This window comes from Balearica regulorum, chromosome 17 (assembly GCF_011004875.1).
Source record: "Balearica regulorum gibbericeps isolate bBalReg1 chromosome 17, bBalReg1.pri, whole genome shotgun sequence".
Classification (NCBI taxonomy): domain Eukaryota; kingdom Metazoa; phylum Chordata; class Aves; order Gruiformes; family Gruidae; genus Balearica; species Balearica regulorum.
The window spans coordinates 8,615,893-8,640,575 of NC_046200.1; the positions used below are offsets into that span (position 1 = coordinate 8,615,893).

At 44.0% G+C, this 24,683-nt stretch overlaps 1 protein-coding gene across 21 annotated transcripts in view; it reads left to right on the forward strand.

Annotated features, from left to right (window-relative positions):
* The window catches only part of FBRSL1 (fibrosin like 1), a 551,083-nt gene extending 527,283 nt beyond the window's left edge, over nucleotides 1–23,800 (forward strand). For 6 of the 21 annotated variants that reach the window (XM_075770096.1, XM_075770083.1, XM_075770089.1 and 3 more), the window contains 11 exons: nucleotides 1,503–1,738; nucleotides 3,938–3,988; nucleotides 4,933–5,028; nucleotides 8,445–8,516; nucleotides 9,085–9,123; nucleotides 9,990–10,061; nucleotides 11,349–11,481; nucleotides 15,570–15,653; nucleotides 17,420–17,503; nucleotides 18,520–18,760; nucleotides 20,797–23,800. In XM_075770096.1, coding sequence (XP_075626211.1) covers nucleotides 1,503–1,738; nucleotides 3,938–3,988; nucleotides 4,933–5,028; nucleotides 8,445–8,516; nucleotides 9,085–9,123; nucleotides 9,990–10,061; nucleotides 11,349–11,481; nucleotides 15,570–15,653; nucleotides 17,420–17,503; nucleotides 18,520–18,760; nucleotides 20,797–22,030 — 2,342 coding nt within the window. In that variant the 3' untranslated portion in view covers nucleotides 22,031–23,800. Of the gene's footprint in view, nucleotides 1–1,250; nucleotides 1,739–3,937; nucleotides 3,989–4,932; nucleotides 5,029–8,444; nucleotides 8,517–9,084; nucleotides 9,124–9,989; nucleotides 10,062–11,348; nucleotides 11,482–15,569; nucleotides 15,654–17,419; nucleotides 17,504–18,519; nucleotides 18,761–20,796 lie in introns of all 21 variants that reach the window. The other 15 variants (XM_075770091.1, XM_075770104.1, XM_075770082.1 and 12 more) reach the window with 14 other exon arrangements.
* The last annotated feature ends 883 nt before the right edge of the window (nucleotides 23,801–24,683 follow it).

Sequence of the window (24,683 nt, forward strand, 5' to 3'; positions counted from 1 at the left end):
TTAAAGATCTTAACTATGTCACTTCAGAAAGTGATTGATTTAAACATTTCTAATGTTACTCCAGAGAATGTAAGTAAAAGAAATGCCTGCAGAACGTGTATTCTTTTGCCCCTTTATGTTCAGTGCTCTAGTTTAAAAGGGGCGTTACACTGAAAGAAGTGGATCCATGTAAATTCAGAAACAAGTAGGTCAGTCAGGGTTGGGTGTATGTCGTCCACAGCTGGTGGCACAGGTTGCTCTCAGGTTAGAAAGTACCTAACATGTAGGGTGCTGATTCCTGTTCGAAGTTCTTAGGCAAAATCACAGATGGATTTAATTCATACCAGCAGACGCTTTGGGGAAGTGGACATTTGTCCTTACTGTCTTCAGTCATGTCATTTCTAAAGTGCTGGTATCTTCCACTGCGCTAGACCACATTCAAATTCAGTGCAAGTTATTCTTCCAGAGGAAGATGCTGAGAAGAGGTCACATGTCATATGGTGGAACATTTTGTTTCTGCAGTCATTGCAACGTTCATGAGATCTTGAGCCAGATGAATGTTTCTCCTCTTCCCACTGATTCCTCCTCCATATTTTCTCATAGGAGAAAAAGCCTCGAGGCAAGGACAAAAAATGACTATTATAGCCTGTTAGAAATTGAGGAAAGGACTGCTTAGTATTTAAGATCTAAAAAAAAAACTTATTGCAAAGAAGACCTTAGTTTGTAGGATGGATGTTCATGGTCACTGTGTGCATGTCCTGGGGTTTAGGAGGATGGCATGGGGATCAGTTGAGAAATGGCTGTCCAAGCAGGTAGTTTTCAGCCGCCCAAATCCATGGTAATCTCATTGCATTGTAGATCTTGTCAAAGTTTTACCTCTTAAGTACATATTTGTTAGAGCGTAACACACGCGTTAGGCCCACCATCCATTTTCAGTGTACGTATATGCTTCTGAATTTCAAACCTCCAAAGGAAACAGGTCAGTATTACTCATTTTAAAGTGAGCCGTTGTCCTCGAGGGTACTCCCCAGCATCTTGCTGGTGCGGGAAGGTCCGGCCACCGTGCCGCGAGACCAGACCACTGAGGTCCGTTCCCGGAAACACCTCGGTGCCGTGGCCGTCAGGTGCCAGGGAGGAGGAGTAGCCCATCGGGCGGCGGAGCTGCGCGGGGGTAGCGGGGCTGCGGGCGGGGGGCCGGGGGCGGATGCTTGCTGATGCCCCCGATGATGTTTTCTGCTGTGATGACTCATGGTGTTCTCTCTTGCCTTTAGATACCAGCCTGTTGATATCATTCAACCAACCAATCATGTATTGCCAGCCTCATTCGGGGATTCTGATTGGTACTTTGTCACAGGCATCTCTCTTACCTCCACCAATGAGTCCTCACGTAGAAAACCACCACAGCATGACCTGCAGAAACAGGGAATGCCAGGTGAATATTGACTCTTTCTCCTCCGTCTTTGTGGTACTCACAGGCCCACGGGCCTCTGTGTCTTTTTTTTTTCTCTCTCTCTCTCCTCTAGATCACGAACTGCTCAGGCAAGAGCTGAACAACCGGTTTTTGGTTCAGAGTTCGGACCGGGCCGCTGCCTCACTTGGCCCGGTGCCGCTGCTGAGAGCGGAGTTTCACCAGCACCAACACACGCATCAGCACCAACACACCCACCAGCACACATTCACTCCTTTTCCATCCAGCTTGCCCCAGACGCCGCTCATGCCGCCCTCTGCACCTCCCATGGTGCGTACCCCAGCCCAAAATGTGAGGATAAGTAGAGCATCTCTGGTCAAAAAGCCTAACCCACTCTTGTCAAACAAACCCAGTCCTCTTCATTTCAGCCAGGCGTGCTGTCCCTGCCCCTCTGACCTGGAGGCCTGGAGAGACAGGCCCAGCACTCCCGAAGGGACCCCCTTTCCATCCAGAGCTTCCACACCGAGCCTCCAGGTCCCCCACGCTGCTACCCATGAGCAGATACCACACCCAGGAGACAAGTCCAGAGTCCCTTTAGTTTCCCTTTTCGTGTGCCCTGCTGTGTATTTTGGTTCCCCCTTCCCAGAACCAGGTGCCGTGACACACCAAAACACACCAACAAGGACATCACAAGATCAGTGGCCTCCAGTGCCAAACACGGTCCCCACAACTCTTTGCTGTGGGGCAGATCGTACTTGCTTACCCAGAGCTCTCAACATAGTGCAGCATCTCATCTGATACGAGTTTTGTCCCTCTTCCTCCTAATTCCCTAATCTATATCGATTTTGGCATTTATTATTTGATTACATCAACAAGCGCTAATTTGTGTATGGCTGGTTCTTCTTGTGGGAGAGGTCCTCCTGGCTGTGTAATAAGCTTTAGTGTTTTGCCATTGAATTTGCTTGTAACAGAATGGGACTTTGCTGCAGCTGTTACCAAATTGTTAGAGATCTGCTACAAATGGATTTTGTCAGTACTTTAAAACGCACTCTCTCTCCATTTCTGGCAATTACTTTGTGAGATTGAAAGAACAAGATTCAGCTTTTTTCAACCCCTCTCAGTTTCACACTGTGTCCAAAATGTAGAAAGAGCCCTCTTCTGCTAAGGCTAGCAAAAGCCAGGAGAAACAGCAAAAGCAGCATTTGGGAAGAACTACCAAAAACTTAAGGAGCATAATGTTTCTCATTTTTCTTTCCCACTGCTGACTGCCCCATGACGTTCTTGGGTTGTAATCTGCTTAGCAGCGAGACAATTAAAAGTAATATCATCCACCCAAAATCCAGCCCCAGGTGTTTGCTCAATGTACTCGTGTGTAAACACCTTCCCCTCTTTTCTTGGTCTGTGTAAAACAATCTTGAAACTTTTCTCAGAAACCTCCTGTGTTATTTAAGAATCCTGATATCTGATCCTGTGAACAGCTCCCTCCCCTCCCACCCGTGCCCGTTGATGTCAGCCTTCATAGCAAAAACAGCTTGCAAGGCTCTTTTGTTATATTTCACTCACATCTTCTTATATTCCACTAGATCAGGTCTGCTAATCCCAACACCAGAGAAGAGTGTTGAAATTTACAGCTGCATGTGTTTGGTAATTTATGGTATTTACACTGGAGGGGACATGGCTCCAGTAATAACTGTAATTAATGAAATTACAAATCTACTCTCCTGCACATAGAGGAGTGTGAAACAGCAGCTGACTTGCCAAATAAGCAGCTTTTCATGGGGTCCTCCAGCTCCCTTCCCTGCCTTCTTTCCCACTCCCTCCTCCCCAGCAGAATGTACATACTGTTCAAAAATGCGATGTATATGTGCTTTGGTTTTGCTTCCAAGGAGGTACAGGACAAATGGTCATAAAAATAACTATTGGACACAGACTGCACACATGGAGGTGTTAAAACCCCATGCTGGAACGGAAAAGGTTAACAATCAGCTTTTCTCCAGGGTGCTCTCTCTTTTGCAGGGGGGCAACATACAGAAATTTGTACATCTAAAGCAATTAAGCCCCTTTCCAAACGATTGTGGCACTTACAGGAACCCAGAAAACGGGGAGTTGGTATTGGTTGCCCCACAGTAGACGTTGGGGTCTAATGGGAAACGTTCCCTACCTTCTAGTCCGTGATCTAGTTCAGTGTTCCAGGGGCAGATCCCAGATCTAGACCTGGAGCTGGACTTCCCTGCGTTTCGCTGCGCTGCAGATATCAGGACTGCTGTCTTCATAGTGGAGGTGCCACATCACGCAGTGCCTGCAGACAGGGTTCTGCAGGGAGACTCAGCAGCACCCGGCGCCACCCGGGCCCTAGCACCTTTCCGTCTCCATTAGCTTTGGGAAATCAGTCAGCTCCCTGATGAGCAAGTATGGAATAACCAGTCAGTTCTGCTCTGTTAAATGCTGTACAAATGGGCCATGATTATTTGTTTGTGTTGAAATCCTGATGTGTCCACTACTGTCGAAACCAAACTCACTCGTTTCCTTTTTTTTCTCTTTTCTTTCCAGTTTGACAAGTACGCTCCCAAATTAGACAACCCTTACTTTCGACATTCCAACGTGAGTGCTTACCTTTCTAGGTGGTGTCTTTGTTAATGGTTCTGCTTGCACTTCTTTTGCTTGTATTCAATTGATGTGTAGTGTTTTGATTCATTCATTCCTAAAGCTCTTTTTCCATCTGATGGTGTTTTTTTTCTAAGGTACAAAATTTTCTTTGGGTTGTTTGGGGTTTTGGGGTTTTTTTAAAAATCTTTTGTCTACTGCGTTTCTGCTGCTGTGGCTCTGTATTGCTGTGCCTGGGATGGCAGGGAATGCGCAGAAATTGCTAAATCAGTGGTCATTGCAGTATCTTTGCAGCTGGTGCTTCTCACAGTGCAGCAGCCCGGAGTGCATGGCTCTTTCACAAGATTTTGCTCAGGTCACAGGAGTAAGTCAGACTGGTGGTTTCTTCCTGGTGCTCCCCACTGCTCCAAAGCACAAAAACTATATGTTTTGGGACTTGTAAAACTGCTGTGTGTGCTCAGGAGAGGCCTAAGCAAAACTTAACCCAGCGTACACAACTACAAGGTGGTGTGCATGTTGCCTGTGGTTAGTGTGCAATGCAGCATCTTGTGGTTCTTTTTTGCTTTGAAAATTAAAGCAGATCACATTTCAAAACAGGATCAATTTGTTTGCTACTGCAGAAAAATGCAAAGTTAACCAAAAGTGATCATAAAACCCCAATTATTCCGATTCCTCTAAAAATCGTGAATGCTCTGTGCTTCCTGCAATAGTCCACAAATTTTAAAGGCACACTTGTTCAGCACTATCCAGAAAATTCATCAGATGAGCGCATTTTCCACGTTTTAGCTTTGCTCTTAAAAATTCTGAAAGCAAATTTAGTGTGTATTTTCACTGTGGCACTCGTTCAACACAGTACTATTTTTGTATGTGCCAGGCTTGGCACCTACCTCCATTATTGTTCAAGTTGTCCTGTGACATAAGCATCTCTCTTTCTTTTGTAGTTCTTTCCAACCTATCCTCCAGCAATGCCTGGAATGCCACCCATGCTTCCACATTCAGGTCCCTTTGGGTCACTTCAGGGAGCATTTCAACCGAAGGTACAAACTTCTTCTTCTGAAGGCTTTGTTCTTTTGCTGCGAGAGAAACTGTATTCAGAGTCGTGTCTCTGGTGATTTTGTAGCACATGATTTAACTAGCAGAAGTGCAACCCGGGGTTGGAAGCGATCGCCCCGCAGATCTGTGAGCATCCTCTGCACAAAGCAGCCAACACTTTAGCAGAAATTTTCTCTTGGCACTACAGATCGTTCCTTGGAAAAGGATATAGTGGTTCACTTGGGAGGTCAACTGAAACTGGAGAAGAAGCATACAGTCAAATGCATTATTGACTGAAATATTTACAGCTAATAACAGACCAATGAGTCCCAAATCATTTTATAAATTTAACGGTCTGGGATTGCAAAAGATAAACCATGTTTATACCCAGAAAAAAAATGAGAAATTGACTGTACAAGTGTGGGAACAATAGGGAGAGACTGCTATAAATGGGTAGAGCAATTTGAAGGAGCTGAATTTTTATTCCCAGCTCCGACACTGTCTGACCTTGGGCAAGTCGCTTAAATCTTCTGTTCCTCAGCTTCCTCATCTATAAGTTATCTTGCAGTGGGTTTTATAAGGGTTGATTAATGCCTGCAAGCTTCTTTGAGATAGTGTGTTTGAAAGGTGCACTGCAACTGTAACATATCATTACAACTAGCACTGATTGGCATTTGGAAATGTTGCCATGATAACCGCCATTTTCGATGAATTCTGTGGTGTGCACTACTTGTTTTTTCTCCCAGACCTGTTCTTTTTATTAACTATTTTTAAATGTACAGAAACTGTTAAATCTCTCCAAACAAGAAATATGCATTATATCTCTATAGCATTTGTTTGAAAATGGAGCATTTACTCCATTTGTAAATTGACATGTGTTCAGCTGATTTGCATACTGTGATTTTAGAGATTTCTTATCTGGAACTGCATATCCGTAGAGCTCTGCTACTGTGTTAGAAGACTCGAAGGACCAGCACTGTAGCTCGGCCATTTCTGTTTGCACTGGGCAGGTCATTTCATAACCATACCAAGCAGGGCTGCGGGGTGTGCTTCCCTCGGCAGTCTCGCTGATGTCAGTGGAAGTCAGTAATTAGCAACTGCTGCAAACAAGGCCTCTTACAACCTTCCCACTTCACTGTATTTGTTCTGATGGAAGCCAGAGTATTTCTTCAGTGCCCATCAAATCCCTTACATTATTTTATTTTCTGTATACGTTACAAATAGCAAAGTCTCTAAAATGGCTTTTTTCAACAAGAGTTCTGTATGTAGTGGCTATAGGCATAGAAGAGGAACAGTTGCATGATGGAGAACATAGCTATCCCTTGATGGAGAACATAGCTATCCCTTGATGGAGTTTGTCTGCCAGTGTTAATTGATGCTATTCTTGCAAGGGATGCCAGGGGTCCCTACAGACCCCAAATTGTCAGGGTGTGAACTTGACTTTCCAAAAAAAGGAGCTGCACAAATAAGGTAAATTGCCAAAATGTTGCTAATGTGAAGATGGGCTTCAGTTTTGCCATAAGGCTACTGTTAATGAGGAGCTTCTGCTCCACCTATAGCATGCTCTTCTGGTTTCCATCTTCATTACAGAGCTTTATAGATACCATCTCACTGAAAAATTCCATTAGACCAAAGAGAAGGTGTTACTTAGTGAGAAAGAAAAAGTGAGCACAGACCCTTTACATTTTTAAACAGTTCTTAGTGCTGCATTATAACTAGCTTTTCATTCATTTTAATGATAGATACATAGAACATTTGCTAGCTTGAGTTTAAGCAGCACAAGGTTACACTCTGGTGCCATGGTTAATCACTAACATCACTTGATCTCTGGACAGCACTGTATTTAGACAGCAATCTAACATCTGGGGGAAAAAAAAAGAGGGATAGGTTGAAAAATGGATCTGCCGCTTTGGCACATTATTTTCCAGTTTCCTAGAGGAGACAGAGCTGAACTGCTGGGCAAAGCCACTCTGGTCATCGTTACTGTTATCGTTTTTCCATGCTCTCTCCCTCCCAAGCTGTTTGACTAAAGCCCTCATAATCACTACAGACCTGACGATTTGGGTTTGGCACACCAAATCCTGCACTTCTTGCTTTCCAAAGCAGAGGTCTTGGGTTTGTTTTTCCCCTTCCCGTGTCGGTTGCCTACAGCTGTGTGTGTAAATCCACTGCACATAAATCCAGGCTGACGGTAAACTTCTCAGTGAGTTTCCCGAAGGCCATTTCTCACAAGCTAAGAACTTGAAAAGGTCAGAAGTATTCAGTTTGCTTTGCTGGAGGAAGCATTCACGTCTTTCTCCAGGGGACAAAGGGACAGGATGACACCATGCTATTAACATGTTGTGATCTTAAAGTTCTTGCCTGTATGATAGCTGTAACTTATTTGCCACCTTATATATACCTCAGCTGTCAGACAGGCCCTGAGAGCACAGATCTGCCTGGGGAGTTCGTTGACTTACGTACACACACACGAGGATTCTCTTTTTAATGAGTTTGGAAGTTACGTAGCCTTAGACAAATTAAAACCTACCTTTCCTCCCACACCTGCGATTATACTCATGCCTTGTACAGTTTGACTGTTTGAAATCTACTGTAATTTGACCTAAAATGTGAGAGAAATAATCTCTTGGAGAATGAGGTTTAACCCCTCTGCACTCAGCTGCGCGGAGGCACCAGGTGCAATTGCTCTGGGAGTGGGAGATGGATGAATGCCAGAGTGAGAAGACGAACGAGTTCTTGGGGATCGTCTAGGACAGGGCAGCAGGTGGGATCCGGAGGAGGAGGAGGAACAGGGATTCATTCAATGAGGTGTTTAATTCTTGCTCGAAAATGATGGGATAAACAATGCAAAGCTATAAAAGACCCACAAGCACCTTCTAAGGTTTCTCATTTCGCCTTGTCGAAGCAAATAGATGGGCTGTTGCCATTTTAGCCATTGTGTGATCTAACCCCGGTCGGAGAGGGGCCATGGTCCAGTAGGTGGGATATGGGACTGGGATGCCTGAGTTGTTCTGTTCCTGACTGCTATACGGGTTGCTGCCTGAACCATGGAGGGAGTCAGTCCACGTCTCTCATTCTTTCTCCTACTGCCTGCCTGTTTTGTCTAAAGAATAAGCTTGGGGGGCAGGGACTGTCTCTTCCCATCCACTTGCATACTGCATAGCACGGTGGGGTTGTGATTTCAGTGGGGCTTAAGGGTGCTGCTGTAATACTGTTACTGCTGCTAAATAATAATAGATGACATGGTGGTTAAATGCTGTTGGCTGTCAGTAAGAGATAACATTTAGCACTAATGTAGCAATATGCGTGTTCAAAGCACAGTACAAACACAGACTAATTAATGCCGTTAACATCAGATAGAGATGTTAAATGTACCACTGGTATGATACGGTATTATTCACGCTCCATTCTTGTCTTTCAGACTTCAAACCCTATTGATGTAGCAGGTAGACCAGGCACAGTCCACCATACGCTGCTGCAGAAGACTCCAGGGGTAGGCAACAATATATAACCTTCCTTTCAGCTTATCTGGTTTTACAGTAAACACAGTGATTGCTCATAAAAAAAGAGAGCAGCTGGTGATCAAATTGGCCTTCTAGACTTGGAACATGCAGTCAGGACAGAAGTTTCTTTTTCTGGTGAGACAACAGTAGCCTCCACCAGTCGTGAATACAAAGGGATGTATTGACTTCTTTAAACAAAGTCAGAGGGAAATGGGGCAGGAAACCCCTTCAAGGTCTTTCCCCTAAGCATTGCTTGGAGAGCAGTTTTATGCGCTCCATTTCAGAACGATTATAAGGTTCAGAAAAGCACTGGCACTGTTCAGTTGCTGGCACGAAGCTGCTTTGTTTATCATAAAATTCTGCTGAGTTTGGTGCAAGGAATGAAAGAGAAGTTTTAAGCCGTCTTTAAGCCTTTTAGGTTTCCCGTGTCACAGGGGACTTCTCTGGAACACTGCTTCCTAAATGCTTTTACTTGTTCAGAGGAAGGAAGTTCCCCACCTTTCTGTATATTGGCTAGTTTTAGAAAGATTGACTGTTTTATTTCTGCTTTTTCCATAGGTGTCAGACCCTTATAGGCCTCCAGTAAGAGTAAGTAAGGTTTGTGGGGGATTTTATATACATATATTTACACACACACTTCAAATATTATGCATGTGGTTTTGAAATCTAACATGTCCAGTAGAAAATTTCACGCTCATCCTTTATTTAAAGCAAAATGTCATAGTTAGCTCTTAGCTGCTTGTGATTAATAACGTTCAGGTTGAATCCCAACCTTATTTTGCATCCATTTATGTGCATTAACAGTTCACAGCATGAAATAAGGGTCACAGAAATAAATAACTGGGAGCAGGGACAGACATTCACTAGTGATCAGAATCATGGTGGCTTAGGTCAATGTGTTTTATTTGTGTTTCTGATGTTCCACAAAAACACCCTACAGCGAGTACCGCAGCTCAGCTTAAAAACAGTAACTCATTCGGCTGTGGCACTGCTCATCCCTGGTGATTGTTTGTCTGTACCCTTTTCCTCATCAAATGCAAGTAGCCATAATAACCACGCATGACTTAGCCTGCCGTGCAGGCAGGGATGAATGAACAGGGCTCTTTTCAGAAACAGAACTGTTAACCGTTAGTTCCTTTCTCTTAAGCGTGGCATACTGTTCTGTGCTGCCATTTGTTTCGGTTTATGAAGTGGGGAGTGCAAGTCGGAAAGAACAAGGCAGGGATCTCAGGTCTCCATGAGATGAGGAAGATATCCCACATTCTTCCTGTTTGTTTCCTTCTTAATTTAAACATCATCTGCTGCAGTACAGAAAAAAATGTTGATCACCTATTGTGCCGTTTCAGTAATCAGCCTTTCTCATTGCTTAGGTGCCTGTTTGACAGTCAGGGAAATGAAACGTTCTATCTGATGTAGATTGCTAACGTATAAATTAATCTAAATTCTTGTGCTTTCCATTGCAGAAACCCGGGAAGTGGTGTGCGGTTCATGTACAGATCGCCTGGCAGATCTACCATCACCAGCAAAAGATAAAGGTAATTCAGACAGTTTCTGGAACAAAGCCAAGTCTTTTGGCTTACAGATTATATTTTAGTGAGTAATGAGCAGGAAGCAGTTACTGTTGGTGATTCTCAAGCTTGCCTGTATTGATTAACTAACACTTGCAATCCTTTAACATTTATTGTAGCAACCATAAAGTTTATCTGGGGGCAAAGGAGTTGGGTTGAAGGGTAGCAAAATGAGCAGGAGATTCTAAGTGCACAGCCAGAAGGAGACAAAGAAAGGGAGAGGGAGGGTAATTTTGCCCCGAATCTGTCTTTTTTACAAAGCATACATGTTTAATGTCATTTCCCTTCTGTACTAATACCTCCTGTGGAGGAGGTAATGAAATGACCGATACGGTGAAGAACATTAGAGCAGGCGAGTAGATTGATAATTACTGTGTTAGGGGTTGTTGGGCTTTCTGCGCTGCAGTGATGATGGGCAGAAGGAGGGGGTTTAAAACTCAAGAGGTAACAAGACGTAGGTACGTTGGGGTGCTGTTACAGGCTCAAAGTTCCCTGTGGCAGGCAGAATAGCTGATAATGGGACTTACGTAGTGGGAGGTGGGGGGGTTCATAGCTCCTGCTGTAGTTTTTTTGTCCCATTAATGAAGACTATTCAGTGCTTAAGTAGGTGCACAGTAATTAGTCCCTCTACAAGTGGTGTACGTCCATTTTTTTTATAAGCATATATATGATCTTTAAGCTATTGAGAGACTTAAATGACTTAGCTGCAGTTCTGATGATGCTCCCTTCTAAAGGAGAAGGATAAAAATAGCCTCTGGAGGAGCCTCATAGTTTTCTTTATCGTTCGCCCCTTGTCTACATACTGAGCTATACTAGCTGCAGGAAGGGCATAGTCAGGGAACATCTCTCTCTTTCCAAACTGGAGAAGCAAAGCGGACGAGTCCGTCACCCAGCGCTCAAGACTTGGCAGTTTTCCGCCTGCAGAATATTTTTTGTCAGGCTGAGAGCACCAACTGATCCTGGGGTGCAGCGTGCTCAGTGTATCATGTTGCATGCTCCACCGTGTGTGCTGAGGGGCTGAGAGCTCACTTCAGACCTTATTCATGTGGATGAGGCAGGCAGCTGAGAGGCTGTGGAGCGAAATGGCCTTACAGATGCTGTCAGAGCATGACTGCGGTACATGACCGGAGACGCTGCTGTCACTCTTGCTAACTCTCCCTGGCAGGGCTAAGCAAGAGTGAGCCTGAACTCCCTCTCTTTTTCTCCCATGAAAAAGGAAGTGTATAATGAGACTGTTTTTATATCATTTGACAGCAAATGCAGCTGGATCCCCACAAGCTAGAGATAGGTGGTAAACTTGACCTGTTCAGCAGACCTCCTGCCCCTGGAGTGTTTCCAGGCTTCCATTATCCACAGGATCTTGCCAGGCCTCTGTTTTCTACCACAGGTAAGAGAAGATCATCATTTATTGCAAAAAAAACCCAAACATTCACTCTATGTAGTGTGTGTCTCTACAGCTACGTATGCCTCCCAACATTGAAGCAGGCAAGATTGGTTCGGAGGGGTGTGGAGGCACTGGCCACTGTTGTGATCGGGGCTCTCAGCCGCTGGGCTGGGCTCTGCCGCTGCCTCCAGTGCAGGATCCTCTGCACATCACTGAGCTGCAGCAGTTGGCTCTTACATTTGTGTCTGTGCAGCTGGTTCTTATGTGCCTGATTAATAGGCTATGGAGTGATTTTAAAAAGTGATTTTGACAAAACACTTGAAAATGTTTCCATTGCACAGGATTGGAAGTGGCCCCAGTCTCTTTCTTGCTTTTATATTTGCCATGTCGTTCTTCTCAGCTCCTCCACTCACCAAGTTCGTGTTTGTTTTCTGAAAACAAGGGGGTTTTTGTAGAAGGAAGACTTCAATAACAGCATTCAAAATATCACAGAAGGTGTACTTGTGAAATATTTGGGTTTTAAATATAAAATCCCCCTATGTGTTATGAAGTCCAGCAATCTCTAAGGCTTAAAATGGCATATTGAATTTAAAAAAAAAAAAAAAAGAAAGCATTAAATGCAGTTTACATTGATCAATTGCTTTCTAATCTGCTGGAGAAGTAATTACAATTAATGCAATTACCAAAGTGCAGTAGGCTTCACTGCACTGTTCTTGATGGCTCTGACCACAGGAGGCTGCAACTCTGACATTCGGGTTTTGGAGGTCACTGGTACAATTCTCATTGATTTCCATCTACCAAATGTTCTCTTCCCAGGCCTTAACTTTTCCCCTAGACTTTTTCAGATTTTCTTTCTGTGTTTAAGACACCAAAGTTTGCTTTCTGTATGTAATTAATTGGCAACTAATGTCATTTTCTTTCCTAACTTTACTCTGGCTTTATGATACAATATTACGCTCTCATTCTAACTCAGTGCAGACAAGGTCATGTTTAGCCTTGGTTCAACCCTGTTGAAATGAATGAGGTTAGAAGTGTTACGAGTCTTGTCCCAAATGTGACAGAAAAGCACCAGACAAGAATCAAGCTGAAACCTCCGTCAGAATTGAGTTGCAAATGCAGATGTCAGAGAGACTTCAGGAACTCCTCCAGTGGTTCAGTTTGTCTTTCTGCCCTTATCTGTGGATGGAAATTCTTAACCATCAGATGCATGTTTCTACTACATCTAATCAGTGCTGATAGTAGCTGTATGTTGTAGGATCCTACCCTGTGTTTTGGTCTTTGTAAAAGTTTGTGGGCCCTGTTAGTGCAGGGCCAAGATATTTATTGCATTTGCTTGGATGCATAAGCACAGCTGATTTACAAACCTCTGACTGTTTTCCTATGGCAGCTGTTTCCTTATCACCGTCCTTAGTCTGTCCTGTGTGGTCATTACAAAAATCTTGTTCTGTGTATGGTTTTGCTACTGAAGGCTATATTGGGCAGAGTTTACCCTAACAGGCAGAAAAGCACCACTCCAGTTGCTGTCCTGAGCTTTTTCTCTTAAAGATGCAAGCATGGCTTGCTTCTCCATTCATAACAGCAAGAGGGGAAATAGTATGGAATAGATACATTAAAGAAGGCAAATTAATAGAAAACTTTCACTAGAGATAAACAACCTTACAGCAACTTGTCTGTGAGTATATTAATCACAAGAGCCATCACACGGTAAATCTAGGTAAAGAGTGCTATCAAAGTGAACAAACATTGCAGCAGTAATATATAGATGAATAAATCTTTTACTCTGCAATATCCGAGGCATTCTTTTCACCTTATCAAACAAGCGTGCAGTTGATGTGAATCATTGGTTCTGCTGCATTGCCTAGTTACTGTGGGAGACATAAGTTATCTTAGGGCCACCTGTCTTCAGGACGGATGTTCAGCTGCCTGGCAGACGCTATATTTAATAACTACCTGACAGCCTGCAATGCCGCTTCTGGCTTTCTCCGGAGGATTTTTTATTATCAACCCGTGTAGTTGAGTTTGTAAGCCGTCTCCTTTGAAGAAATCTCCCATCCATTTTACACCTTCTGAAATCTTAAAGGATTAGAAAGATGACAGTCTCCATCCGTCTTGAAGCATTGGAGCAGTCAGAATGTTTATAGATAACTCCAGGGCTCGTTGCTGTGGTCTCTCTTAAGTTTCCTCAACTCATTTTCTGGCTGCTTAGGTTTGTGGTGCCCAAGCTGGTGAGGGACACGCAGCACTGTCTCCCTCTCCAGTTTTATAGTCTGCTCATGTTCTGGGCACATAAGTGTGTTTTACAACAACCGTCTCTTGTTGGGCTCTGTCACCAAGGAAGACCAGGTCAGGGACTGACCAGCACCTCTGTAAAACGCTGTTTGGGCTTTATTTGCGATGCAGTTTCTCCTGTGCATATTAATTTCATCCCTCCATTTTGCCCCACTTTTGCTGTGACTTTCCACAGCGTTATCAGCACTGATGATACATGGTGGAAACATGTATTTAATGTGGCTTGGAGATGAGGGGCAGGAACTTACCGGAGCAGGTCTTCCACTGGTGGGAATCATTTGTATGGGCCACAGATGAGGCAGAAGTCTTTGTGGTGAAGGTGACAGGAGGGCTGGAGTGCCAGGTGGGAGGAGAAGGATCATAATCCTCTTTTCTATAATAGAAAGTTATCACTTGAGAAAGCAGTCACTGATTAAGTGAGCTGTTAGTGAAGAGCCCACGTTCATGCCCAGTATGGCTGCTGATGTTCGCTGGAGTCGACCAACTCTTCCCAGTATTAAGGGAGGTTAACTTTTTACTAACAAAATACGCAAGACAAGAGCACTGAAAAGCTTTATTTAGGTGTTGGTCTATTTTGCACATGATTTAACATGTCCTCGGGAAAGTGCTGCTTCTGTCGTTGCATAGAATTACTAGTTTCTAACAAAATGAGACAGTTAATGTGCAGGTATGGCAGGTCTTGCTTTCTGCAAGGGAGGCAGAAGTTGTGTTTGCATCCAGGCAGCATCTGAAAGTTATGATAGTTGCTAATTCTTTTTGTCTGCAGTAGCGGAAGTACTGGCAGGGAGAGGCACCGAGAGGACGTTCACAGTGTAAACAGTTGGAGAGGACTGGTCTTGTCAGTGTAATACTGGAGCCACAGAAACATTTTGTCACACGCATCTGAAACATAAATATTCAAAAGTTGATTTTAGGTGCATCCTGAAAGTTATCTTAGGGCGTGAAAGCCAGGCCCATGAGATTGCCCAAACATACTATCACTTGCAGGATACATGGGAGTTAATTTTCCTCCAAAAACCACGTGTCCCAGTGGCAGGTAACACCAGTGCTTTTCACACTGCAGCTGCAAGCCCATTCAGGTTTGCATGTGTCTGCCTGCAAAGGAGGCAAATCTCTCATTTCCTCCTCTGAAATGAGAGCAGAATTTTCTGCATGAGCCTTGTCCACCTTGAAATACAGGGCAGACCAGCCTGCTTCAGCCCATTCTTGCCCCTTGCCTCCACGTAATGTAATCCAGCGTTCTCGGCAGTGGTGTTCCTTTCCCACAAGGTAGCGTGGCACTGCGGCAATGAGCAGTGTCTAGGGAAGGGGAAAAAATACCGTGGGGGGAGCCTGTGGATGCAGAGACAGATGTGAGAGTGTAGATGGAGCTCTCATGGGAGAGGCATGATTGATGTTCCCTGCGTGCCTGTCATTAACTGGTGTTTCGTATAGACTAATCAGTCACTTCCAAGCACCTTCTGTCTGGGCCCATAACCCGGGCTGACCCTTTTTAATGTAAACACAGAGTAATGACTGGAAACACCAGACAAAGAGATTCACTTCCTCATTACTACAGGTGAGCAGCAACGCTCAGTGCAAGGTCTCCTCCTGCCTCCTAGTGCCCACTGACTTCTTTAAAGGGCACTCTGAGGAATCCTGCCTGTAGCTCGCTCGGCTGGAGTTTGGGGTCTTCCCCTGCCTTTGCTGTGTTTAAATCTGGCCTGTGCCTTTGCATCTGGTTCTTGCATGTGGTGGCCAGGACCTCTGTGTATGCAAGCAGTCACTTGCTACTGAACTAAAAAGGGACCTTGTTCTCACAGGTGCGACACATCCAGCCACCACCCCTTTTGGTCCTTCACCTCACCACAGCAGTTTCCTGCCTACTAACCACTTGGCAGGTAAGTGTAAGTAACCCTCCCTTCACCTTTATACCTCTGACCTGTGCCTGGCTCTCCTGCGTGGTCCTGCCTTCAGGCACTGTAGCACTCGGGGAGGGAAATGTTTAAACCAGTCTCAGGAACCAGAAGCTAGCCAGGACACCCTCCCACCCACACCAGCCTCTGCTGTCCTGCAAAGGAGAGGGCCTGGATTAGCAGACTCTCTCCTGCGAGAGGGCATTGCAGAGCAGGCAGGTCTGTCACCACTGGGACCCTGCACAGGAGCTGAAATGCAACCCGTAGAGCCCTTCTGTGCTATTGAATGTGCCCGAGGAAACGGGGGGGGAAATTTATGCGAAGGTACCTCAAACAAGCTGCAGCTTAAAATGGGCTCCTCCCGTACCGTTTCCCACTTACGAAAGTTCTTGGCGAGGTTCTTTAATAAAGTTCAGTGAACAGTTCCTGGCAAATGGCTGTTCTGCACATTTCGCCAGCCTTTCAGTTTCCTAACTGGTAGTAAGTAGAGCCTGATTTTCTCAAATTTCCTCATTTTAGCAGCTCACAAGCAGCTCATTGCCAATTAAAGTTCAAGCTCTGTTGATTAATGTTTTAGTAACACTCATCCAATCAGTAAATGTGGCATGCCACATGACCTAGTAGACTTTTTTCTATTGCAAATACCTAGATTTACATCAATTCCTGAACATTCTGTCAAAATTAACTGTATCTCTACAGAGTCACTCAACTACTTAATATCAAAGGGGAAGGGCAAGAACAGCGATTTAAAAATAAGTAAATAAGCAAATAACTGTTTGCTTAAAGATGCAAGCTGTTTGTGCTATTTGCCTTGATATTTTAAATGTAAGGATATCCGTGAGGAAGTGGAGAGCAACACACCTCCTGTAACAAGGCATGTTAAAGACTTTAAAGGGACAGTCAAAAAGCCAGTGGGCAGAAGGAGGAGTTGTTCAGAGATGACCAGTAGGTAGGAAAACAAGTACACTGGTCCATAGCCATCTCTGGAGTGCAGAAACCTGAGTCAGGCTATGTCCACTCAGAGAGGAACCTCTTCTGATGATGGGTGCCTTTAATGAAAAAAAAAAAAAAAAAAAAGAAGGCAAGACTTTTTATAAAAACGGGTGCCAGTAGCCAAGTAGTCAGATACTTGACTAGGAAAGGCAAGATTCATCTTTTGCCTCAAAGGATACAAACCTCCCATCCCTTTGTCATAGTAGCTATCTTTTCCACCACCACTGGGATCAAGGAAGCTATTATGGGGGAGCATTTTGGCTCAAACAGGCTAAATTTAGTTGATGTAAGGATGGATGTCTGTAGCAATTAGCTGAGAACTGTCTCTGTGCAGTATTACAAAGAGGGTAGAAGATTGTATACAGAAACAAGAGTGAAACGCGTCCCCTCGGTATGCTGACCCAGGAGCCTGCTGAGGTTCTTTCCAGGCAATTGCAATGCTTCTACTATGAGTACTGATAAGGAAGGAGAGTTATAGCTCAGCAGCAGCCACCCTAATTTCAGCTATTAGACCTTAATTTCTAGCTCCCCTCTGACTGGCATACAAAAGTTTATTACAGCACCTGTTTGCAAAGTGAGCGCTGAATCCCTTCTCCATTTTAACATGATGGGAATTTTCTGTGCAAAGAACCTTGCAATGAGAAGGATCAGCTTAAAGTCTGGCCTAATCCTACTTGGATTCAGACCGTTAGAAGGGGAGGGGTACGTTTCATTCTCCAACATTCTTGGCTAAATGCCTGCTAAATCCCTGTTTGCCTTTCCAGATCCATTTAGCAGGTCAAGCACCTTCAGCGGCCTTGGGAACTTAGGCAGCAATGCCTTTGGAGGATTAGGCAGTCATGCTCTGAGTAAGTACTGGCTGGGTTACTGCAGACAAACATCCCTTCCAGAAAAGCCACATGCTAATATTTACAGCAGCTGGTGGTAGTTTTTAAAGAAGTTTAATTCCTAACCTCCATTCTCTTATCTGAAAACACTGCACCTAAGATTTCCAGGTCTCTGCGGTGGGAGCTTTTCTGCATGTCACAGACATCACTAGCTGTGCTCTGTGCCTCCTCACTGCTGAAGGTTGGTACCTTGCGTGCTCCTAGAGGTGCTAGAGCTGCTAGACCTCGCTGAGCTCTGGGTCCCTACGGGCATCTAAGTAACACCCTTCAACGGCGAAGACGCATAGTGGGACAGCTATTGATACTTCTCCTAATTCAGCGTGTAGATTTCCTCTGTAACCATTGCCTGAAGTTTAAATTACCTGTATGAAATTATTTTACTTCAAAAACATGTTACCTGTAGGCAAGACATGCTTGAGAGCCACACATAAGAGAGCATGCTTTTGCATCTCATGGTGCAACAGGAATCAGCTGAAGATTAATGGAGGAAAATCAAGTGACTGTTCTGAAAAGCCTACAGCCAAGCTCTATTTTTATACACACACACACATACCACCAAATACTCTGGTTTCTTTAACAAAAAAGTCCCTGAATCCTCAGCTGGAGGCAGCTGATTGCTTGTAACTACCCACAAATTAAAGTTTCTGCCAGTGAGAGGAGCTGAGGAAAAATACTGCTTTTGTACTGGAACCCTTGCTGGGGTGGGGGGAGAAGAGGAGCTGGGCATTTTCAGTCATCTCTGCGTTACTCAGATTTATAGTTAAAGCTTCCTCCACCAATAGCCTTAAAAGAGCTGGTGGATCTTACACCCAGTGTTGGAGGTATCTGTGTCCACCTGCTAGCAGCTCCCCCTCACCATTAGCTCCACATTAAAAAAATCTTGAAATGACAGTTCTGGTTGTGATTAGCATTGTGAAAAATTTAATTATTTGGTTTTAATTATTTTTTAACTCTTCCTCCCCTTGCCATTATTCTAGCTCACAACAACATTTTTACTCACAAAGATGGCCCAAACCTGCAGAATTTCAATAATCCCCACGAGCCATGGAATAGACTCCATCGGACCCCACCATCCTTCCCAACGCCTCCACAGTGGCCCAAGCCCACCGATTCTGAGCGAAGCTCCTCAGTGACAAACCATGACAGAGACAGGGAGCGGGAGCGAGAGCCTGAGAAGAGGGATCTTTCTCTGAGTAAAGACGACAGAGACAAAGAAAGGTAAGCAGCGAGTGCTTTTGAATGCTTTCTTCTGGGCCTATTTTTCCTCTATATTTTTTTCTAATTTTTCCAATCATAAAATAATCTTCAGAGCAAAACATTGCTTGTCTTTGAAGCAGCTGATAGGCCTGTCCTTCAGATAAACACAAGTACTAGCAACACAAAAAACCCACCTCTTTGGCTTTTAGAATTTGTCCTCTGTGGAAATATGGTAAGCCAGTCCTTGCTGGTAGGTTAATAAAATGCACCGGCCTGAGGAAATGAGCATGTCGCTGTGTTTTCAGGGTATCCTTGGCTGTTTTCAGTGCAACTGCTTTAGGATTGCTGTATATTCTGAAATCATGAAGGTAGCATTGTGATGGGTCCTTTGGAGGCAGTGATAGTTCTCATTAATGTACAGATATGCTGATGAATTCAAATGTTAGCTGGACATTAACGAGATAAAAATGCAAATGCCTGTATCTGGAGCAGTGTGCATGAATCCATTAGCAAAACTGATTTTTAAAAATTGCACTGTAGACAAACCCTTATTAACAGTGACAGGACTGTATCACCTGGGCTATAGATATTTCATCAGCTTCCAGTTACAGGTTTTTGAAGTTGTAAAGCCCTTTATATTTCAGAGCCTGGTTGTCTCCAACAGGCTACTTCTTTGTAGGCAATAGCAGCCTGCAAGTCTTAGATGTGTGTATTTGACTGTGAGAGGGGGTTCATAGTTTGCCTGGAGTGCTTTTAATGAGATCTTCAGGCAGTGCCTGTGAACAAGATTATATGGAAGCAATAGGCTGAAAATCATCTTGCTTTAAATGTTAAATTGTCTGACACCCTTGCATGGATAGTCATTCAGATAGGAAGCTCTCTTCTTGGCTTTAGTGTAATTCATTTGCAAACCAAGGTTACTTTACTCATCAGAGTGTTCACACAGGGGTTAACATCTCTATTACATTTCCATTAATTCAGCTCAAGCTGTCCCCAGCATAATAAACCACATCCTTGACCAGCAATCAGGACTACCGCAGAGGAAGAAATCTGGGTTAGCAAATGTAGTCATAAGGGATAAATACTTAGAGAACTCCCCAAAACACCTCCAGCTTTCAGCACTCAGGTCTTACAGCCCTCGAAAGCAAACCTGGCATAAAACTTAGGCATCAGTGAGCCTCTCAGCTGTATAAAGCAGTTCTCTCAATCACACCACCATACTTTGCGTTTAAAGTGTCTCTCATTCCGAGCAAAGTGCTTTTAAAAGGTGAGCATTATTTATTCCCCTCTTAAAGAGGTGGGATTAACTGTGACTAATTGGCTTGCTCAGAGATAGAGGTGCAATTAGAAATGTAAACCCTCGTGCCTCTCTTTCTAAACCAGGGACATTGTCATCAAATCCCTTGTTCCTCATAGCAGGTCCTCTTGAAACAGAGGTCGATTACTCAGTTTCATGGCCTTTTCGAGGAATTTTTTTCCTTAAGCACCTAGCTTACCTGCCAGAACTGCCAACAATAAAAACTCTCCTGCAGCTCTATAGGAAAGTAAGCATCACATTATGGCTGCTTCCAGTCGACAAGGCTGTCTGGTGAAGGACCTGCGTACATTTCTGTTGGCTTCTCTTTTGTATGCCTGGATCCACGTTTTAGGAAAAGATCCTGAGTTAAGAGTGTTACAGCCAAGAAGATCATTGTCTGGCAGCAGGATGTATATATGAACACACAATAAGCATCTTTCTTGAAAAAATAAGCTGTCTAGAATTCTTCTTTCCTTACATTTCTCAGTGAAGTGGTCTTTCTCTTCAGGTGAATAGACTGTTCTTTCAAATGCATCCCCAATTTAGTCCCCAAATTTGTGGACATTTAACATTTTTTTCTACATAGTATGTAAAGGCAGGTAGTACGTTATCTTTTAGTGTAGCATCACAGCTATAGCTGATGCTAGCAGAGTTTTGCAAATCATTTTCTGAGCAATCTCGAATTGCACAACTAGACACAGCACTATACTATCTATGTGTTTTCACACAAATCAAGGATGTATGTTCTCTCTTTTTACAGAGACCTCATGGATAAAAACAGACATTCAAACAGATCCTCACCGGCATCGGCTCCAGTGACACATCAGATAAGCAATCTCATCCGCAGCAACAGCCAAACCTCCAGTGATCCCATCAGACAGGTTAGCCTCGGTGAAAGGGAAAGGTCCAAAGAACCCGAGCGAGAGCACCCTGACCGGCTGAGAGACCCACCCATAGCAGAACACAAGATTAAAGAGAGCCGTTCCCCAGTGAAGGAAACTCCAAGCCATGATAAGAGACCCTCTGAGGACAACACAAAGCCAGTAATCCAGTCTGTATCCCCATACAGCAAACCTGCACTAAGTGAGAGCTTGAAGCTTACCAATCTAATGAGCAAGGACATGGAGAGAAAGACAGACCTTCCCAGCGACCTCCAGAAGATTAAGAATGACATCAAAGTCAAAGAGGAGAGGAAGGAAGACAGTGACGTGCTGGTGGTAGGGTCTGAGCCTTCACAGCACTCTCGATCAGTGGAGCATCCCCCACCACCTACTTTGCATGGATTATCATTGCCTCACTCAATGGCTGCCTCTATGCCCATCTCCATGGGCAGCGTGCACCAGATGAACAACATGAATGTTCTGGACCGCAGCAGAATGATGACCCCACTCATAGGCATGAATCCTTTGTCAGGAAGAGAGAGGCTGCCACATCCTGGATTTTCTTGGGACCCAATGAGGGACCCATTGCGAGATGCCTACCGGAGCTTAGACCTGCACCGTCGAATGGACTTTCAGCTCCGGACGGATCCTATCCATAGGTTCCCTACCACCTCTGGATTTTACGACCACGAGCGTTCTTACAGAGACAGGGAGCCACACGACTATAACCATGAAAACCTTCTTGAAGCCCGCCGAGAGCAGGAGCGGTTGCGGCAAGTGGAGGAAAGAGAGCGCTTGCACTTACGAGAAGAACTTGAGCGTGCCAGAATGCACCACTTGCACTCATCCCCCATCGAAAGTCACCTGGCACACGTGCCATCCTTCATGCCTCATTTAAGTGGAATGCATTACCCCAGACTGAGTCCATCCACTGCCATGCACAATGGGATTTTAAACAGGAACCCACCAACTGCAGCGCTGAGCGCCCCGCCACCTCTTGTACCAGCGAGCAGCACCAGACCTGCCTCCCCACGCAGGACTACTCCACTCACAAACTCAGAGTCCAGGGACTATTCCCCCTCTAGGAACCCCAAAGAAGTAGAGGCACGATAGTCCCCAACATTGAATTTTAAACTCGCCTGTACATAAAACAACCAACCAACCAACAACAACAAAAAAAAAAACAAACAGCAAAAAAAAAAAAAACAAAAAACAAAAAACAAACCTTTTACAAAATGCACTGCTGTAAACTTTTTTTTTTAATGTAAAATTTGTAGAAGTTAAGCACATTTCCATAAATAACGGGGTCGGGGATGCAGATTTTCCAACAAGAAGGTTGCTGAGAATGGGAATTTAATATATAGGTATTGATTTTTGGTTTTGTTTTTTGTTTCTGTGCTAAAAAAAAAATGAGTTAAAAATATCAAGTTTGTACATTTTTTCCCAAATGTGAGGAACATTTTTAATGGATTTGTATTTTTTTTAATTTTGTGCTCTTTATTCACTTAAAAAAAGAAGAAATTTTGCTTTTGTTTTTAGTTAAATTTGCATTTTAAAGGCCTCAGATCCTTAAGAAAAAATACCCAGGGTTTCTTAAAAGTATTATTTATGGAAATACTGTAGTTTTACAGTCCACTGTGAGGTTCCCTTCTGAGGCCAATTGATCACTTACCTTGGTACTTTGGAACCGAAGTTACAGATATATATTAAAATATTAATAATAATAATAATGTACAAAACTGTTTGTTTTTTGCCTTATTATATTATGCAGAAATTTAAGAGGAATTTTTTTTGACTTCTTGTTTTAAACAAAAAAAAACAAAGAAAACAAACTGTAAATATTCTGTTAATATAAATGTACACCAATATTAAATTCTTAACATAGGTAGACTTTATAAAAATGGTTTCTAGAACCACTCTGGTTATTTGTTAACATGGTTACAACTCATACTCTTGTCACAGTCAGAAATTCACACTCAGAAAGCTAAGTACGGCATATATACTTCAACTATGCAAGAACTTGGAGGCAGGTCTTAGTGGATGTTGGGGGGAGGAAGGTTAAAAAAAAAAAAAAACAACCCAAAAACAACCAACTCGCAACTCTGGAGACAGAATGGAAATGGCATGTGACCGGGAAGAAGGATGCTTGTGTTTAACAAAAAAAAAAAAAAAAAGAGAGACTGAATTTTTTTGTACAAACACAAGGGACAGTTCGTCAAGGAAAGAGAGAGACACACGCTCCTGGAAGGGAATTTTGGTTTCCTACTTTTCAAGCTGGCAAAAGCAGATGGAACTGGCACAGTACCATGCGGCAGACCCTTTCCTTATTTTTTTTTTCCTTTTTTTTCTCTTTTTTTTGTGTTGTGGGCAGGATCGCTGGCAAGCAAGGACAATTTTCCGTGGACCCCTTGTGCTAATTGTGCAGTGTTCTTATTGGAATCTGTATACAAGACAAAGTAGAATTTTAGGAGTGCAAAAAAAAAAGTCTAATGGTTGATTAAAAAAAAAGAAATTCTGATATATTATCTATAGTACATGAAGACCATAAGCAAATGTTTGTTTCAGTGTGGTTCTGCCTTGAACTGCTTTTTGGCATGATTTATTTTTTATTTCCAATTTTACTTTTCATCCATATGTAAATTTTGCCATGTTTTACTTGCTGTACCATCCCCCCTCCCTTATTTTATTTTTCAGTGTCCATGTTTTATATATCCTGGGCTTTTTCTCTCTAGTTAATTCAGCCATCCGCTACTATTTTCTTGGCTCTGTAACTCTTGTTTCCCCCCCCTCCCCATCCTCCCCCCTGCACCCCCTGTAATTTTAAACATTCAGTTTCCTTGTAGATCAATGAAGATAAATACAACATTGATTTTGGATGAAAAAGGTAGTCGAGTGTTTGTGCGTCGGTGCTTCGGCGGCTGGGAGGAGGCAGCCGGCAGCTGACGGAAGGGGTTGGTGTTGGGAGAGGGATTTTATTTTGTTTGTGAATCTTTCCCGGCAGAAGGAACGCGGCCCCTGGAAAGCTTCGGAGGCCGTGGCTGTGGGGTCAGGCCTGGGGAGGAGAGCGTGCTGCCCCTGGCTCCGGCGCGGCGGGCACCGCAGGCTCTGCGCCTCGCGCGCTGATCCGACAGTCGTCTGGGGGGGAAGAAGGATGGAAAAGGAAGCGCAAGCTCTGTGCAGCAGCTTGTTTGAAGGGATCGTGCTGCCGGCATCGCTACGGGAAGGTTATCGCCTCAAGCGCTGTTCTCCACGTGTGTTTTCGTTTGCTGCCCCAGCTTTCCCGTAGGCTGCGAGCAGCCATCTGCAGGGGGATGGAGAAGTGCTCCAAGCCCCCTCGCTCTCAGTAACTGATTTAACAGTGGGCGACTGTGCTTTAACAGCGTGTTACAGCTTCTGGTTTTAACTTTGCGTGTGACTAAATTACCGAGCATAAAAAAATAAAATGAAATAAAATAGCAGGGTCCTTAATCTGATGAAAGGAGGCTTAAAACAAAATAGGCATTAAAAATCAGCACCTGCTCTCCCAGCTGAAATCGGAGGAACATATAACACATGGTGGAAGTGAAAAGTGTGTTGGACTCAGCATAAAGATATTTGTAATGCTGGCTCAAGGGGACTGTATTTCTCTCCCAATACCATTGTCCAACACAGCGTCTTGCTTGGCACCGCCTCTACCACAGACCTGCAGAAGTGAACCTCCCTCACCTCTTAGAAAGAGTCCATAGCTGCATCTTCCTGATCAGACACGTGCAAGCAAGGAGGGGGT